General features: G+C 43.7%; 1 protein-coding gene across 2 annotated transcripts; it reads right to left on the reverse strand.

Annotated features, from left to right (window-relative positions):
* Window positions 1-552: 552 nt before the first annotated feature.
* Window positions 553-19263, reverse strand: LOC311530872 (butyrophilin subfamily 1 member A1-like). Of its 2 annotated transcripts, none has more exons than XM_084647856.1 (9): window positions 19123-19263; window positions 17645-17754; window positions 11944-12291; window positions 6658-6942; window positions 4883-4987; window positions 4232-4252; window positions 4014-4034; window positions 3860-3886; window positions 553-2587 (listed from the first exon to the last, which is right to left on the reverse strand). In XM_084647856.1, the coding sequence occupies exons 2-9, from the start codon at window positions 17742-17744 to the stop codon at window positions 2067-2069; spliced, it is 1428 nt and encodes a 475-aa protein (XP_084503982.1). In that variant the 5' UTR covers window positions 17745-17754; window positions 19123-19263; the 3' UTR covers window positions 553-2066. The 2 variants fall into 2 exon arrangements, with proteins under 2 accessions (XP_084503982.1, XP_084503983.1); XM_084647857.1 differs by having other exon boundaries at window positions 17645-17748; window positions 19123-19246.
* Window positions 19264-19705: the final 442 nt, after the last annotated feature.

The following is a 19705-nucleotide window of genomic DNA, read 5'->3' on the forward strand; positions in this document are numbered from 1 at the left end:
GTCCCATTCAAACAGCTGTCCAATGAAAGAGGTGGTGGTGCCCACCTTATAACTTCAAGCCCAGTGGTTAAAGCCCTGAGCTGGAATATGGGGAACCCAAGTTCAGTCCCACCTCCCTACCAGGAAGTATTTGAACTGTGTGTCTCCCACCACTCAGATGGGCATGTTAATCACTGTGACGGGGTCCCCAGACTATGGGACTGCTGAGCCCTCTGTCCCACCAACCTGAGCTTCCCCTCACACCGTGATGCTGATGAGAAGCTACAAACCTCTAGCAGGTGCTGCCCTTACTCTGCCATCCACCGGCAGGGACTCACCCAACCGAGTTACATGAATGCTTTTGCGAGCAACTCATGAACCAACAATAGAGAGGCTCCAGCTGATTCCTCCAGTTCCTCAGCCTTGCACCGCAGAACTTTACCATCTTGCACAGAAGCCTGGCCAGTGTCAGTTCATTTCACCCAGTCCGTCCCCCCTTGATGTGGAGAGGACATACACTAGCCTTTGTAAACTGACCTGAGATTTCCCAAGCACTTCAACCAAAACACACTGTTTTAGGTAAAATATAAAAGAGATTTATTAGCTACAGAAAGATTATTTTAAGGGATTATAAGTAGCAAGTGTAGAGATCAAAGTTGGTTTCTCAAGAAATAAGAATAAATTTGCAGTCTGAGTTCTACAAACTAAATAGGATTTCAGTCAAGCAGTGTCTCACCCTGACAGATGGTACAAGCAGGCTACCGATCCTCACTACACAGGCTGGAATTGCTGTCCAGCCCGGGACCCTCTTCCCCCATTCAAAGTCTTTGCTCTTCAAATGTTCCTCCAGGTGTCAAGTTGTTTGGGGGATGTGGGGGTGGGGGGGAAGGAAGAAAAGCCAAGTATTAGGATCCTTCAGCCTCTCCTGTTATAGGTGTTCCACTTGGGATAAATAATGAGAGTGATGGAAACAGAGGGGTTGGATCCGGGGTCTCCCCCTGCTCAGTTCGGTGCCCCAACCATTGGACTACAGAGACATTCTCTTTCTCTCTCTGTCCCAGGGACTGTTCCATGGTAGATAAACACTTAAATGGATACTGGCCAGAAAGTGAGAATGACTCTGGGGTCCTGTGGTCAGGGAGCCCATCTGAGGGGCGGGAGCTCCTGGGGCCAGTCCCCCAGCTCCAGTCGCTCCTTCATTATTTACCCACCATGAGCCAGCTGCCATAGGGGAGACTGAAGAATCCCACCTTCAGTCTGTACCATAGCTCAGTGGTTACAGCACCCACCTAGAAACTGAGTAACCCCAGTTTAAATCCTTTCTCCTCCTGTAGCAAAGATGGGGGCATTGAACCTGGGTCTCCCACGTCCCAGGCAAGTGTGCTGTCACTGGCTTAAAGTTATGAGGTGGCCAGCAGCACCAAAACACCCCGCCTCCCGCCCTCCACCCACAGGTTGTGTGCAGCGCAGCAGGGGCCTAACTCGTTCCCAGAAGAAATGCCTCAGGCGGTGGGTTCCCATTCGTGGATTGCTAAGCAGAGATGGGGGCCCCCCAGCAATGCAGACTTAGGCACTTATCTTTGTGAGAGGGGCGGGGCTTAGGACACAACCCTGTTGTTCGCATCTCCCATTGGCTAGTTTAGATGGCTCCCCACCTACCATGCCGGCTCTTGTGGATGGCATTGTAAGGTATCTGTCTGTCTCCGTTCATTGTATAGGGAGACTAGGTGCCTAAGTCAGGCTTTGTGGGTCATAGTGTTGTTCTTGTGATGTTCTAGGCACCTAAAGATGACGTGCAGTGACGCCCAGAGTTGCAACATCTAAGTCCCTTCATGGATGCCACCCCTAGTCATTGAAATTAGAAGCTCACAGAAAACAAAGTCACAACCCTGGCCGAGAGTGGGGTGTCTCCCTTTAGATCCCATCTTTGTGCTGCGGGGAAGGAGGTGGGAGCTGTTTCCAGGGGACACAGAATTAAGAGGCCATCGGACTGGGTGGACAGGATGATGCCAAGATCATAGATGCTTGGGTGTGTGAGGCTAGACAGGCTGATTTCAGGGTCCCCACTGGGATATACCCCCCGTCTCTCAGGGACACAGTTTGAGCTGGCTTTCCATCCCCAGCCAGAGCCAAGGGCGCATTCTCTCCCCAGGGACGGAGCCCGGCGGGAAAGTGAAGATCGGGGCCTCATCTCCAGCATTGATAAATGTCACCTGCCCCTGTTCACAGTCCAGACAAACCCGGATCCTGCTGGGGGCCCGGCTCAGGTCTAGGGGGGTCATAGGGGAGGTGAGAGCCTGGTACTGGCCCTGCCTCTGATCCACAGCCCAGATCCCCTCCTCAGGGCTAAGGCTGATCCCTCCCTTCCTCCTCACAGACTCTCTGGCCACCCCCACGGCCCAGAGTAGCCCCACCCCCACCTCTACCTCCCAGTAATGTCTCCCTGAGGTGAACCCCTCACAGCCCAGCACACAGCGCTCAATGTCAAATCTCTCAGGATTCTTGTGGTGGGGCAGATCCTGCCATGTGTCTGCCCATCTCACACTTTTCCGATCCTTAGACAGGACAAGTTGTGGATGAGCCGTGTCTGGATCCAGCGTCACATTTGCTAGGGGGAGAGAGAATCAGAGCGTTAGGGGCACAGCTCCGCCCTGCGGGAGTGTCTCATCATATCAGTGACAGAATCTGTCCCTGCTGGAGTGTGAACCAGGAAATCTCCTTCCTCCAGGATTTACCCAGTTCTGAATGGGGAGCAGCTCTGAGATCTCAGCATTCACTCCTGAGTTTCACTCCCCAGTCAGAGACAGGTCAGTGACAGAGCATAAAGATTTACTGACCCAGTCCTGAGACAGAATCTTTCCCCTCGTGCACCCATCTATCCCCAGAGTGGGGATTAGAGACCCTGGAATCACAGGGAAGCCCTAGGAGATTTCCCCTCACATCATTCACATGGTCACAACTATCTTTTCTCTGATGTACCCTCCCTCCCTTGTATGTAAAGTCCTGGAGCTTGGACGTCTCTTGTTGACACCAGCCTGACGCCTGCTCCATCCTGCCACAGGTCGGAGATCTGTCGATAGTGACATGATTCCATAGATTCCCTAATTAAAACTCTGTAACCAGTCATCAGGGCCAGACAAAGAGAATTATCATTCTAGATTTTATTTCTAACAGAGAGATTTTTATTTATGAGCAAGGAGCTTCTACAAGAGAAGAGAGTTGGGGTGGAGGGGCTGATATAAATGAATGAATGGAGAACGTGGATGAGATGGTTAAAAACAGCAGAAAGTTGGGATCTGATGGAGAGAACAGAAAGGGGAGATCACTATGAATGGAGAAAAGAAGCACAAGCTGAACACTGATCACAGGGACTCCTTGGTTTGAACTCGTGTGTCTGGTCAGGGCTCTTGTTCCTCTACCTGACACTAGGGCGGGGATCCTAAGAAACAGTAAGTGCTCAGGTTTCAGAGTAGCAGCCGTGTTAGTCTGTATCCGTAAAAAGAAAAGGAGGACTTGTGGCACCTTAGAGACTAACAAATTTATTAGAGCATAAGCTTTTGTGAGCTAGAGCTCCGATGCATCCGATGAAGTGAGCTGTAGCTCACAAAAGCTTATGCTCTAATAAATTTGTTCATCTCTAAGGTGCCACAAGTACTCCTTTTCTTTTTAGTAAGTGCTCAGTCACTTGGAGCAGGGACGTTTCCAGAGTTATGGGAGCAATGTGTAAGCAGGACATGTGAGGATGGTCCATTCCTCTCCCTCCTTTGAACCTCAGCACCCTCCCTTCTTCCACCTGGGAAATATTATAGTTTTCTCCTTGTTTATTTGCACAGCGAAAGGGAGCAGGATCCCTCATTGACTAAATATGATTTTTAATTACCTGCATCACCCAGGGATCTCCTCCACTCTGGAAGCAAACACATAGATAGGGATGAGAATTAAGCCAGACAAATGCAGTATCAATAGGATTCATTATCATAGAAAAGGCTCTATCAGTGACAGACACGAATAATAATAAAAAAAACCACCCTTACCTAGCTCTGTTCGAAGTTTACCTAAATAAGAAACAAAAAAAAAAATGCCACACTCAAGACACATGTACAGTACTGGCTTCCTACCCGTTACCGACGTAACAAGTTATGCAATTAGTATTGGTTGTGTCGCTTATGATTTTCAAGTTGACATTGTCACAGTCATTGAAAAATCTTTCATAACGTAACATTGGTTCTGCCAGGAGAAAAACTGAACTTACTGATAGTGTTGAGATGTTTCCCTAAAAAAAGAAAACATAAGTACAATTATTAAGAGACATTTTCAGTGACTCCAGATTTCAAAGGATCTTTTCATTATGAGTCCTCAAGTAATAATAATGTTGCCCCTCCACCAAGCTGTTGCAGCTCTCCAGGGACTTGCATGTTGGGTTCCCAGTGGAAGAGAAATCAGTGACACAGGGTCTGGGTACCTTCTTAGTGTAATTTGATTATTTACATACATAGACCTGACCTAGAACACAGATGGTCACAAACAGCACACAGGCAATCAAAAACCCCATAAGGCAGGGATTTTCATAGGAGCCGAGAGGAGTAAAGAGCCAAAGCATATTGAATTCCAATGGGAGTTGGGAACCTAACTACCTCAGGCCCCACGGAAAATCTAGTTAAACTAGTGCAAACCTAGTTTTAGGCTTATCTTAAGATGAATAGGAACAGTTTTAAACTAAACTGAAGTAAGGTCTTCTTAAATTCATATGTGTCCACATAGGAGCTTGCTCTGGCTTAAAAAAAATCCATTTAAATTCACATCTTAAGCTGGTGTAACTTTCTCATGTAGAAAAGTCTAAACTGTCTGTTCTAAGGAGAAATCTCATTCTGATTACACAGCATTTTCCCCTTTGGAGCTTTACCTTTTAATTTGAACAGAAAAAGAGTAAGGCCGACGAACACCAACAAAATCACCAAAGTCACACTCCAACCCACCATCCAGGGAGATGCTCTTGGGAAAAAAGAATCTGAAACACAAAGCCCACCATTAGTTTGAAAACAGTAATAACCAAAAGTACACTTTTATTGTAGGAAAATGCGTCACATCAGGATTTGCGTCAAATATGTGTGGAAAAATTTGCTCCCTGCAATATAAAAACTGGCAGAAACCAATTTTAAAAAGAGGTTCTGGTCACACTCTTTTGGTAGTACTGAATGATGTATTAAATACTAAATACCACCCTACACCTCATCCCCTCCTCTCTCTCTCTCTCTCTAGGTGGAGCTAGTCACATCACTTGTTGTTAAACACATTTCCCATTATAGGGTCTTCTTTTCCTTTGCTCATTACTTTGCCAAACTTTACCATTTGGGGAGAAAATTTCCATGCTGGGTGTCTGCCTCAGGCTGAACTTTTCTTTTTGAAAAGTTTCAGCCAAAATGGTTCCACTATTTCTGAGAATGGGGTTAGGGAACAACACATTGTTCTGATCCTTAAAAAAAGAAAAATCAGTGTGTGTGCACACATGGGTATGTGTGTGAATAATTATCTATATAATTAGTAGTGGGCTTGTTTATATTTTAATTCTGCTTCCCTTACACATGTTCTTAATTTTGTTGACTAACCGGGGCTTCTGACCCCATCACCCAACCCAGGAGCCAATTCAGGGAAAAGTGATTCCTTCTTTTTATGAAATTACTACTACAGTTAAAACATGTAGGAAGAGAAATCATAATTACTCATCAAATTTCCCAACAGAAAACTTACACGTAAGTAAAATTTAAACTTTTGTAACACCGGGGAATTTCAGAGTAAAAGAAAATCTGAGGCTTTACGAGTGGAAATCAATAATTAAGGGAGAGCAGATAAATATCCAAATACTCTTCACTTCAGCACAGGAATTCCTGGCATAGGAACTGATCCACTAAATGGGGGCATAGGAACTGATCCAAATCTTATTGATGTCTTTAACGGGCTTTGGATCACGCCCACAGGGTTTTGTTGTTATGGCAACCCCTTTCCCTGTGAAGTTTGCTAAAGGGTGAGAAATCAAACTTCATATTAAAACGTGGACCTTTTAGTGAGTGACACACTCAAATGATTGTTCCCGGGGCTCCAGACTTTCATGGCCCTGCCTTGCTTCTGACCTGCCATGAGCAGAGACTCAACAAATCTCCTCTGTGTTGAAGAGATCACAGCATATCACTTCTCCCTCTGCATATTCACTGGGGCAAGAAGCCTAGTCCTTGATCCATCAATCCACTAGGAAGCAGAAAGTCCAACCAATCAGTAGGGCCCCCAATATATCTTACCACTGCCCTGTGGTGACTGGATGAGAATGAAAATCTAATGTGACTTTAAATATCCATTTCATGTAATATGGGACTACAAACACTAATCATCCTGTTCGAATCACAATAACATACATATATAGTGTTACTGCAGGGCACTTCCATTCATTAACATGTTTGGATTTCTTTTACATTTAACCTTAACCCTGAATCTACTGGGTTTAAAATGCTTGTTTTGGGGAGAACTACAATATCCCTGGAATGCATTTTACCCTAAAGTGTGCTCTCCACCTAAACTTTATCTTAACGTAGCTTTTTGTGAGGGAGTATTTTAACTTGTGTATTATTTAACCATCTGATTTCTTCCTGTTGGATATTACAGCGTGGGGTTTTGGTGGTCACTGACCTGATATATAAAATGTTATTGATTCTTTTTCTCGGTTCAGGTGGGTGTTCCTTATGGCACAGGACAAATTCTTGTTTGAATTTTCTGTTATAACGATAGAATTTTTTATTTCAAAGAGACCATGTTGCTCTTCAGATTTGGTTTCAGTTGATGAAGATAAAGGCTGCCCTTTGAGATTTCTCCACAGCGCCTCGGGCTCTGGGTACCATCCGGCCGACTGACACACCACTTGGATCCCTCCATCCTGGTGACCCTCAACAGAGATGCGAGGTGCAGAGCCTGAAGCTAAAATGAATCCATGTTAAATCAGATAAATATACAGCCCAGCATATAAAAGTTTACATTTTCAACAAAAGGATTGAATACACTTTCTTTATGGCTGATATTCATGGAAACATGTCTTCAATGGGACTTGAGCACTTGTTAAACCTTTGCTTAACTGTGCTGCAGTCCTGGGGTCTCCGAGGTGGAAGCGAAAGCCTTACAGAATGTTGGAGCGTGTTATCAGCAGTGTTATCAGCAGTTGTCGGTGATGTGAAGGGAGCAAGGAATTCAAGAGATTTTCCCCTTGAGTTCTGATTTTATAATGTTGGAGGCATATTTGTTATGCTTATGACCTCTGGGTGGCCAATGTGAGGTAGCTATTTGCTCTGAGACGCCTTAATGGTGCTCCGGGGAGTTGTGGCGTACGTGAAGGAGTTTCTCAAGATGGCAGCTCGGTTAGTTGTCACTGTGAACATGTACCAGAATAAAAGATCCCCTTTTTTAGTTCTTATCTCTTTTGGGTCTCCATGTCCACTGAAGGCAGGAGAAGGAATGGGCTTAATCTGCAGCAAGGGAGATTGAGGTTCGATATTAGGAAAAGCTTTCTAACTGGAAGGATAGTTAAACTCCAGAACAGACTTCCAAGGTCGACTGTTGAATCTCCGTCATTGGAGGGGTTTTTTAGACCAGGCTGGACAAACCCCTGTCAGGGACGGTCTAGAGTTACTTGGTCCTGTATCAGCATAAGGGGGCTGGACTTGAGGACTTCTCAAGACCCCTTCCAGCCCTACAAAGGCGATGAAGATAAAATGAAAACAACAGGCACCAAGTTCTACACATTGTGTGAGTAAGTGAAAACCTCTTTTTTTTAATTGTAAAGAAAAAATGGCTGCATGTGGAAAAAATGAAAGAGCATAATGTATTCCAGGAGGACTGGATTCAGTACTCAGAGACAGACTCTCTCAGTATTTCATCACAAATGATACAGATGATGATAACAAGAAACACGCCATTTTATTGAGCGTTTGTGGAGCAAAAACCTATAAACAAATCCTTTCGAGGCCTTTTAAATTATTATGGTAATTTTTTTCCCAACTTGACATCTATATTGGCTCCATTACACAAACTGTTATAGAATGGAAGAAATTCCAGTGGGGTCAAAAAATAGCTTTTGCAAAGCAAGGAAATTACTAAAGTCATAAGACTGGCCACACTGGATCAGACCAATAGTCCATTTAGCTCAGTAAGCTGTCTTCCAACAGTGGCCAGTGCCAGGTGCTTCAGAGAGAATGCACAGAATAGGTGATCATCAAGTGATAAATCCCCTGTCACCCATTCCCAGATTCTGGCAAACAGAGGCTAGGAACACTTCAGAGCATGGTTTTACATCCCTGCCCATCCAGGCTAATAGCCATTGATGGACCGATCCTCCATGAACTCATCTACTTCTTTTCTGAACCCTGTTATAGTCTTGGCCTTTACAACATCCTCTGGCAAAGAGTTCCACGGGTTGACTGTGTGTTGTGTGAAGAAATATTTCCTTTTGTTTGTTTTAAACTGCTGCCTATTAATTTCATTTGGTGACCCCTAGTTCTTGTGTTATGAGAAGGAGTAAATAACTCTCCCTTATTTACTTTCTCCACACCTGTCATGATTATATAGACCTCTATCATATCTCCCCTTAGTCGTCTCTTTTCCAAGCTGAAAAGTCCCAGTCTTATTAATCTCTCCTCATACAGAAGCCGTTCCGTACCCCTAATCATTTTGGTTGCCCTTTTCTGAATCTTTTCCAAGTCCAATGTATCTTTTTTGAGATGGGGCAACCACATCTGCATGCAGTATTCAAGATGTGGGCGTACCAGGGATTTATATACAGGCAATATGATATTTTCTGCCTTATTATCTTTCCCTTTCCTAATGATTCCCAACATTCTGTTAGGTTTTTTGACTGCTGCTGCACATCGAGTGGATATTTTCAGAGAACTATCCGCCATGACTCCAAGCTCTCTTTCTTGAGTGGTAACAGGTAATTTAGACCCCATCATTTTATATGTATAGTTAGGATTTAGTTCATTATGATAGTCAGAAAGGACTAGTATTGTCTGGTGACACGTCACCATATGAGGTGGGTGCGGTACTAGCCCACCAAATGCCAGCTGAATCTGAGCGTCCCATCAGTTATGTACCAAGGTCACCAGCTTCAGCAGAAAAAAAATACTATTCCCAACTAAAATGAGAAGGGCTAGCTGTGGTTTGTGGGGTAAAGAAGTTCCACTCTTACCTATATGCCAGGCAATTTTTTATACACTCAGACCATTAACCTCTGAAAGGTCTGTATGGTGAGAGCAAACCTGTACCCCAATGGCATCTGCCAGAATCCAGAGATGGACTCGCTTATCAGCTTATGACTATGAGTTTGAGTATAAACCTGGGAAAGCATTCACTAATGTGGATGTTCTGAGTAGATACTGAATAGCCTGGCCAAAGTACCTCAGCCTACAGAAACCCTCCTGCTTATTGCACTGCTGTTCACTTCTGTAATTGATGCAGCGCAGATAAGAAAGACAGAGAGGGACTGTAGTGGGGTGGCTGCCCCACTCCTATGCTAGATGGGGCTTCAGCAGGCCAGAGAGGCTGCGCAGGTGGGCGGCCAATCAGAGAAGGCCAATCAGAGAACTTTAAAAGTTTTGCTTTCAGAGAGTCATAGATTGTAATGCCAGACAGGACCACTGTGATCATCTGGTCTGACGTTCTACCTAACACAGGCCATAGGGCTTCCATTAATTCATTCTGTTTGCCAGAAGCTGGGAATGGGCGACAGGGGATGGATCACTTGATAATTGCCTGTTCTGTTCATTCTCTCTGGGGGCCCCTGGCACTGGCCACTGTCAGAAGACAGGACACTGGGCTAGATGGACCTTTGGTCTGACCCAGTAGGGCAATTCTTGTGTGTTTAAGTCCATACGCTGGGATTCAGCTAGAGCACATTTGATAACCACAGGTACTGGAGCGGGGGCAGTGTGTCTTGATGCCAATGGAACCGTCACTAAACAAAGATTTTTTTTTAATTATTTTAATGCAATTGAGGTGAGGAAATGTGCTCTCTTCACTACTGTCCCAGCCGAGACCAATTGCAGATCAGCTGATACCTGCAGCAAAGAGTGGCATATTTTGGGAGCAAACTCATCTTTAGGCCTGCCAGAAGCCTGTTGTGGATTTTCAGAGTTTGTTCTGATAACGTTTAACAGCATAAGCAGAACTGCATATGTGTAGTAATCATGTTTGTGAGGAGAAAAAAAGATAAAAGTAACAAAGCAAAAAAAGAGTGGTTTGAAGTAACCCTAAACCTGTACTGACAGAGGAGGAGAGAACATGGAAATGGGAGACTAATTGTCAAGGCTAATTCCCACTCTGGCACTTCGAGTGCAGAGGGTGGGGGCCCGCAATGACTCTAAAAATTAATACTTGCCACTCCAGGCTTGTACTATTTCAAAGATTACAACATTTCTCTGACCTTGGATTGGTAGATGCTGCCACCACCAAGTGCAGAACCCCTTTGAGAGCCCAGGAAGGCGCACTTGGGAATTCCTTCCTGTAGGGTACCCTTAAGCCCTTTCTCACACACACACACCTGCCCCCGGGAACAGCTGAGAAAGAAAAAAATAAAAAATCAGCTGTTGCCATCAGCTAATTAAAAAAAGTGCACAAACCTCTTAAGACACAAAAATCCAATCCTGTTCTTAAAAAAGGTAAATTTTATTTTAAAAAAAGCGAAAACACATCTGGGAACTCAGGCTATTGCTAGATTTTAAAAGAGCAACTACAAGGATTAAGCACCAAGAATAGCTTTCTTGAGGTCCAGCTTAAAGGTTACAAGCAAAACAAAAGCACCTGGGGTTGGCACAGGGGAATCCACAAGCCATAAAGAAATAAAAGGGATAAACCTAATCACGTCTTCCTAGACATTTCCTGCTCTACTTACGTATCTGGGGTTTCAAATGAGTAGTTTCTAGGTATGATACTGATTTTCATGCCTGGCCCAAGCTTCTTACAGCATAGCTGCTGCCCTGTCCGCCTCTCCCTGGGAGAGCAACGACAGACAGACAAAAGGGGAGTCTCTTCTCCATATTAAAAAGTTCTAGCCTTCCCATTGGCTCTTTTGTCCAGCTGCCCATTCACTTCCTTTTACCTACGCATAGCAGTGAGACTCTTTAACCCTTTACAGGTAGAGCAATTAGAGAACAGCTACTAAAAGGGATTTTATAGCGATTGGCTGGCTGGGTGTCCATAAAAGGGAGCTACCGCCCCCCCACACCCTATTTATCACACTGATACATACATATAATATAACCAAGTTATAAATAAGCTTGGTTAATAAAGGGAGGTTGAAGCTGTATTGTCCATTGTTGGAGGTGACTGACGGGATCATCCCAATTAGCTTCCAGCCTGTGAATAATTGATTGCTACTTGCTGAGTGTTTTGCCTTAAAGATTTGTTAGACCCACCTGCTGAGTAAGTGAATCTCAATCCAACAACATGAACTGTTTAACTGAAAATGTTTTAGTATGAACAGATAAATTTAAGGATAATGACATAGAAAAATCTTGCCTCTCTCTCTGGCCCAATGACTTTTCTACTATTTATAAATATTTAAATAGTCATTGGGCCAGAGAGAGAAAAAGAGACTGTAGTCCAGTGGTTGGGGTACAGCCATGGGAGGTGGGAAAACCCCAGTCCAGACCCCCTCTTCCAATGGTTTGTCCAGATTGGATAAATAATCAAAGATTAATTAGAGCAGGAGGACTAGCCCTTGGGTCTCCCACCTACCAGGTGGGTACCCTAACCACTGGACTACAGAGAGTCTCTCTCGCGCGCCTAATGACTATTTAATTTAATGATTACTTTGAGGATCTCAGGGGCACCTAAATTTTGGACTGAAGTGGGGAGTTAGGTGCCCAAGTGCTTTTTTTTTGGGTCTGGGTCTAAGAGCCATCTAAAAAGAGACAGACACATGTTACTAACCTGCTACCTTCAATTCCAATACAGCTTCTTCATGAAAGACACCATCTTGAACAAAACAGCGGTACTGTCCTTCATCAGAAAGTCTGATATTGACAATTCCCAAGGCAACGTTCCCATCCACAATGCCAGCTTTCAAAAGCTCTGTCCTTCCATGATATTCTGGCATCTGCTGCCCATACTCATCCTTCCCATGCTGATACAGGTGCACAAACGAAGTGAACTCAGATCGGAACCATCTCACTTCCATGTTCTCAGCGCTCATCTTGGGGGACAAGTGACAGGGTAAAATAATGTCCTCACCCATGATGGCTGTGACAGGGTGATCAGGTCCAATCACTGTGAACCGGGCTGTAAAACGCACCAGGGCACAGAAAAGATAAAATAAATATATTAAATATTCTGTGCATCTATTGCAGTGCTCTGTCATTGAATAGGATGTGTCCTGAATTTATATATATGAATTTTACAACAAACAATGCATTTGGATAACCATAATTTGTATATCCATAATTTATATGAGTTTAAATCAGTGGTTCTTAACCTGGGGTGCACACACCCCCTGGGGGTGTGAGATGCCCTTTCTGGGGGTGCAAGACATGCCAGATTGTTTTAGAAGGTAAATCATCGAAAACACAAATTAGGCACAGGCACGTAAGTACAACTACTTTGTTTCATCACCTATGTATTTATTAACGATCACTGTAATATACAAACAGAAAATCTATTTTCAAGTTTTTAAGCTAATGGTAGTGAAATTATCTCGCTACAAAATACAGTGTACCGCCACGTTGGGGGGTGTTTCTTGACGCATGCACAGATGATGATGTGGCAGCTTTGTTTGAATTCAGTTAGCCGCTGTTAGCGCACCGGTTACAGTTTACTTCCACAGCAAAACTCCAACATCTCTGGGTCGTACTTGTGGATTTGTGTGTGCCCACTGTACTATTTGTGGTGAGTAATAACATAAAACTACTTTACATATATTTAATATGCATTTAAAAGTGTATAGGCCCCCCATCTCCATTGATATATTTTTTCATTTCAGTAACCCTTGCCATGTTGAAGAAACGCAAACGGAATGACGACTATGTTCGTTACGGGTTCATTTGTACAACAGAGAAGGATGGAAATCAACGACCGCAATGTGTACTGTGCGGCTCGTTATTTTCAAATGCCAATCTCAAACCATCGAAGCTGTCTGAACATTTCAACAAACAGCATGGTGGTGAAGCTGCTGGACATGACATTGACACCCCGAAGTCTACAAGGGCACGATCTGATCATAGCGGAACCTTGAGGACGTTTGGGTTTGTGTCACTTGAGAAGCCCTTGTTGCAAGCATCCTATCAAGTTGCATATTTGCGTGCCAAGGAAAAGAAGCACCCTACAGTAGCTGAGGAATTAGTGAAACGTTGTGCGTCGGGAATGACAAAAATAGTATTGGGACGAGATGCACGAAAGAAGCTTCAGCAGGTGCCCTTGTCAAATGACGTGATCCGTTCTAGAATTCATGTGATGAGCCAGGATATCTTGCAGCAAGTTCTAGAAGATATCAAAGCCAGTCCTCTTAAAGTGAGTATTCAGCTTGATGAGTCAACTGACGTTGATGGCTGCAGTCAGCTGTTGGTGTTTGAGCAGTACGTGAAGGAGAAAGATCTTAGACGAATTCTTGTACTGTGAACCATTGCAATTAACTACGAAAGGAATCGATGTGTTCAGTCTCATCAAAGACTTCTTTTTGAAGCATAAGATAATGTTTGAAGTGTGTGCATCAATTTGCACCGATGGTGCCTCTGCCATGCTAGGAAAAAATTCAGGATTTGTTGCCTACGTAAAGAAAGAAGTACCTCGTATCATGATCACACATTGTATGTTGCACCGTCGTGCCCTTGCCGCAAAGACTTTGCCTACAGAATTGAAGGATACTTTGTCTACTGCGGTGAGCGCAGTAAACTTCATCAGAGGACGTGCTCTAAATCATCGCCTCTTCCATGCTTTTTGCGAAGAAATTGGGGCCGAGCACACTGTCCTTTTCCATACAGAAGTGAGGTGGCTTTCCCGTGGCAGAATGCTTACTCATATTTTTGAAATGTGCGAAGAAATAAGTCTCTTTTAATCAAAGCAGAAATTTAGTTGATGACTTTGAAAATAGAGAGTTTATCCTTTGCCTAGTGTACATGGCAGATGTATTCACACACCTAAATGAACTCAACACATCTATGCAAGGAACTGGGATGAACACGGTAATGACCAGAGAGAAGTCATCTGCTTTTATTCAGAAACTTCCAGTTTGGATAAAGCCTGTTGAGAAGAAATTTCACTAACTTTCCTTTTCTTGAAGAAACAGTTGTTTTGGAAAATGAAGGAATGACCATCGCAACTGAAGTGACAAAGCTGAGTGACTCTTTCTAAGGATATTTTTCCACGGGAGATCTTGATGTGGCAAAGAAATGGATACTGGATCCATTTCTCTTTAACCTGGATTCCATCAACGCTAGTGATTTCATGAAAGATGATCTCATTGAATTACGAGCCAATGGTCGAATCCGAATAGAGTTTGAGACAATGAAGCTTGAGAATTTCTGATGTGCTAAACTAGCACCATTTCCACAACTGGCAAAGACAGCGCTGGAGATCCTTGTGCCATTTGTGACTACATACGCGTGTGTGTGTGTGTGTGTGTGTGTGTGAGAGAGAGAGAGGATTTTCATCACTCTTACACATCAAAACAAAGGCCAGAAACCACCTAAATGTGAGTGATGACATGCGTGTGGCTACTTCAAAAAACGTTCCTCGTTTCTTGAACATCATTGAACAAAAGCAACAGCAGAAGAGTCACTGAGCCGGTAAACTTTAAAATAAAAAGTGTGTAATTTTTCATGTATTCTTAAGTTTACTGCGAAATTAAAATAAATATAATTATCTCTCTTTCATTCTATAGTTATGACATATCTAGATTTAAAGAACTGACCTACTTCAACGATTTTTGATAAGGGGTGCGAGAACATATTTTGAGAACCAAAGGGGTGCAGGCTGCAGTAAAAGTTAAGAACCACTGGTTTAAATGGAAGCTGAAATACGTTTTGCCATTACCCTTACAAGCAGCTCCTGACAGATTTAACTTGCATAGCATTAGCAAACATTTCAAATCACTGCTTTCTGTTGGAGATTGTTTTAAAGTTTTTTGACTGTTCTAAAAATATTTAAACTAATTTAAAGAACATTATTAGGGTACCATTCAGGAAATAATTTTTCTTCAGGAAGGGAGCAAAAACACATGTTTAATTTTAAGGAGATGCTTAAATGCTTTACTGAGCTAAAGCCTTAGGTTGCCAAATAAAGCACTGAATATGTTAGGAACCGACAGATTTAATGTTGCTGCTTTATTTCTCTCCACTTGTGTGTACGATGCAGTCTTCAGTTACGTGAGCTTACTAGCCTTGCCCCAGAACCCCCGCTTCATTCAGAGCCTGTTCAACTGGCATCCATGGAGAGGAAGAGGAGAAGGTTTCCTACAGCCAACCACTTGCTTGACTTGCTGCTCACAGGGCGTACTTTGCACTTGAGCTCTGTGAACTCAGCTGGGGTGTTTGAGCTAATACTTTCCCTCCTCTCTCTGTTTTTCATTTTAAGTATCCTCACACCGTCTTGTCAACGGTCTAAATGGGCCACCTTGATTATCATGACAAAAGTTGTTTTTTCTCCTGCTGATAATAGGCCCTCTTAATTAATTAGCCTCTTACAGTTTGTATGGCAACTTCCACCTTCTCTGTGTGTGTGTGTGTCTATATGCACGTGTGTGTGTGTGTGTATATATATATAAAAATCTTCTTACAGTATGTTCCATTCTATGCATCCGATGAAGTGAGCTGTAGCCCACAAATTATTTATGGTCTAATAAATTTGTTAGTCTCTAAGGTGGCACAAGTACTCCTGTTCTTTCTTCATCCACCCAAGGAGAAGTATGTGCAGGAGGCCTTGTCCCATCGCTTGGAAAGCTGGAAGAGGGAAACAATGTAGCTGACATGAAGATCCCCAGGGGTTATCTCCTGGGTCCACCCTGACAGACACTTTGAATGGGCAGATCTTTATAACGCTGTCACTCTTAGGATTAAGAGGGTAACTCATTTGTGTATATGTTCACTTCTTTTAACCTGTATATCATTTCTTTTTCTTAGCTAATAAGCCTTTTGATAGCTTATTACAGGATTGGCTTCAGGCATTGTCTTTGGCGTAAGATCTAGGGTACCAATTCATCTGGGGTAAGTGACTGGTCTCTTGGGACTGGAAGCAAACAGTGCATGATTTATGGTGTAAGTGACCTTTTATCACTAAGTCCAGTTTGTCTGGATGACAAGATAGGCTGGAGAGTCTGAGGGGACTGTCTGTGACTCCATGGTAAGACTGGTATAGTGACCCAGGAGTTTACATTTGTTACTGGCTTGGTGAAATCTAATTACAGACCACACCGCCAGCTTGGGGCGTCTGCCTTGTTTGACAGTCTGCCCTGAGGAAGGCACTCATGGCCGTGAGTCACTCCAGAAGCATGACAGTGGCTGAAGAGTTATTAATCCTGAAGTCAGGGGGAGACATTTTAATGTTACCTCATTTCAACCTCATCAGCTAGTCAAATTTTGGAGCCTCAGGGATGTTCCTGTGGGATGTACACCAGATTTACACTACAGAGTTAGGCCGATTCAGGGCAGCTTAGACTAACTTAACTATGGAAGTGCTACACTTACATTTTGCGCCTTCTGACACAACTACCCCGCTAGACTGACTTAATAACTCCACCTCCCCAAGCGGCATAGAGTCAAGGTTGACGTAGTTGGGTCAACGCGGTGTCAGTGTGGACACTGCATTGCCTACATTGACTGTTTCCAGCTCTCAGGAGCCTTCTTACAATGCCCTACACTGACAGTCCAGTCGATACAAGCACTCCTGGTGAGGATGCTCACCGCCGATACAAGGAGCAAAGCGTAGACACGCACAAGTATGCCGATGTACGTTAGGTCGATGTCATTTCGTAGTGTAGACATGCCTCAACAAATTGGCATAGCCTGGTATTCTTTTTGATGCAATCTCGTTTATTGAAAGGGAATGTACCAAGTCCTGCTTTTCCAAGTGCAGGAGGAACCAAGAATACATGGAACAGTTTCGTAGCTTACACTCCCAACCTTCCCTAACCAACAGACCCAGAAGTTCTCTCTCTCAAGCTTTTCCCAGGGTCGCACTGTGCTCACAGGCTCCTGCTTGGCTTCCTTGCTTGCTTGTCTCCACCTCTCCTCCTTGTCTGTTCTCAGTTCTGTGTGTTCGTGCTCTCACACCCACATTTGGTCAAAATACCCAGAGGATTCCTCCCTGCCCATGTCCTTTCACCCTTCACATCATTGGTGCTAGTCTCTGGGCAGACTCTATTAAGCCTTGTTTTAGGTGTGGCCCCTTTTATTGCCTCTTACAACTGTCTTAAGTGAAAGGGTGCATTCACACGTCAGTTTGAATAAGATTTTAACTCAACCCATAACAAAGTTTCACCCAGCTCATAACAATTGTTATTTATATTTTCTTGGTGTTGATACACTTGGGGATTTGTGCTAATTTTTGTTCACTTTGGAATAAACTAGTGAAACAGAGAAATTTTATCAATCAAAACAAATAAATCAAAACTCTAAGAAGCAGCAGAAGCCATGGACATTCCTACCTGATTCCAGCTTGTGAACATAAAACGTAATGAAGAAAATGATAAAATGGGGTAGAAGGGTTCTGGCTCTGGAGCTGTGGCAGATTGAGAGAACTTTCATCTCACTGTTACTTGATCCAGATGACAAGAGAAAAGAGAGAAAACAGTGTATTGAATGTAACATAGTTGCAATGATTTAAGACAAAAATGATAGCATAATCCTAACCAGCAAACCATAACCTTGTTTTAAACACTTTATTTGACCCCTTTATACAAGATTTGGTGCCACTACAGGACCTTGGTTGTAACAATGATCTATACGGTCCCAGTTCACGTCAATAACGTCACAACAGATTAGACCAGTGGTGGGCAACCTGCGGGCCACACGTGGCCTGTCAGGCTAATCCACTAGTGGGCTGCCAGTTTGTTTACATTTGCACGGCCGCCTGCACCTCCCAGTGGCCGCAGTTAAAAAATGTTTAAACAAAATGATGTTTTCATTAGAAAATGAATTTTAAAAAAACATTAAAAATGAATTTTCCTGTGATTGGAATGTTTCTAATTTTTCAATGAAATGATGCTAAATGAGAATATATAGTTCAAATTGATTCCAAAAAGAAATTCTAATCAAATTGATCAAAACAATTTATTGACCCCTCCCCTATTCTTGCTAAAAGAAGAGTAACAATGATTGAAAAAAAAATTTGTTTCAATAATATTTGATTAAAAATGAAAAAGTCTATAAAATATTAAACAAAACAAAAGTGAATTATTGTTGTAAATGTGTTTTAAAATTATTTTTTTACTACCTTTAGTCCTATAGATTTCCTCAGGAAATCTCCCCTCCACACCCTTCACACAGTAGGAGATGATCTGTCAACCGCTGTGTAAATATGCCTCTTTCTAAATTATGTCATGAAGCCCTTATTCAGCAGCACACTTGAGCTCATGGTCTGCTTTAGGCACATGCTTAATCCCCCTCACTTCAGAAGGAGAACAGGATGCAAGTTTCTGTCTTGATTGATTGTGGAAATACTTTCAAGGGAAAAAAGGAAAATGATCAGAAACAACAGGATTCAGCGCCACAGACAGAGGTAGAAACTGGCACGTTAAGAGGCAGAAGGACAGAACAGCCGGGAGTGTGGCACAGTGAAGCTCGTCCGGTATTCTCAGTACAGGAAGTTACTTGTTACAAATCTCCCTGGGACGTCACTGAGAACAAGGTCGGGCCCAGGGTTCTTGAATGAAACGTACCCGCAAAAGAAACAAATTTCGAACCCAACCTGCCGCGCAAATCCCGAGTTACGCCGCTAGGACAAGAGTCTGAAAGGCATCGGAGTGTCAATCGTTGTGAACCTACTTGTACTGTAGTGTTTCCACAACGTGTAAATCAAATTACACAGGGTTATTTAATCGTTGTGTTAGTAACAATCTGGCCAGGCAATGAGCAGTCCACATGAGGGGATACAAGCAATCATTTTGAAGCAAAATTAACCTACCTGATTGGTCCTTCTGGAGAAATTGTACAATCTCCAGGGTGGGATCAGACTCCGTGGGGTTTGTTGCGATGATTTCCACTGTCGGTGACTCTTTCAGTCGATCCCATTGCAGGGCTGATTCCCTGGCTACCAAATCGCTGCAGTTTCCCCAGCTTTTCCTCGCCCTTCGGGGAAGAAATCGCTGGGCTCCGAGCAGAGCCCGGGGCTTCCCTCTGGCAGCGCTGCCCGAAATTGAAAGCGAAAGTCAAGTCACCCAGGCGGTCAGGTGACGAGATTAAATTTTCTCTTAAAGAAACAGCCACCGCCCAGCTGAGCTGGAAGGGCCCTGCCAAGCCAGCAGCCTCCAGCATTCAGGGGGGCCAAGATACCCAGAGCCATGGCAGTTCCCTGCAATCCTCTGACGAAGGTTTCTAGGGAGGGCTGCTTTATTTCTTCCACCCTGGCAGGACTCTTTCCCGCACCCCTCAGGGTAACTAAGTTCAGCAGCCCCCTTGCAGTGCACAAGCCAGCCGCGTCCAGAGCCGGGCGGGTTCCGGGTGCCGGAAGCAGCTGTCTCTGCCTTTGTTTGTTAGTTTGTTTTGGC

Source organism: Lepidochelys olivacea (genome assembly GCF_965140295.1).
Source record: "Lepidochelys olivacea isolate rLepOli2 genome assembly, chromosome: 14".
NCBI lineage: Eukaryota > Metazoa > Chordata > Testudines > Cheloniidae > Lepidochelys > Lepidochelys olivacea.

What these genes read in the sequence shown, in the direction of transcription:
- LOC311530872 (XM_084647856.1), bottom strand. Translation starts at nt 17,744, where the DNA reads ATGAAAGTTCTCTCAATCTGCCACAGCTCCAGAGCCAGAACCCTTCTA. An exon ending in TGTTCACAAGCTGGAATCAG is followed by an intron (nt 12,292 to 17,644) that starts GTAGGAATGTCC and finishes TGCGTTTTACAG; the next exon opens with CCCGGTTCACAGTGATTGGA. An exon ending in GAGATCCCTGGGTGATGCAG is followed by an intron (nt 2,588 to 3,859) that starts GTAATTAAAAAT and finishes CTCTCCCCCTAG; the next exon opens with CAAATGTGACGCTGGATCCA.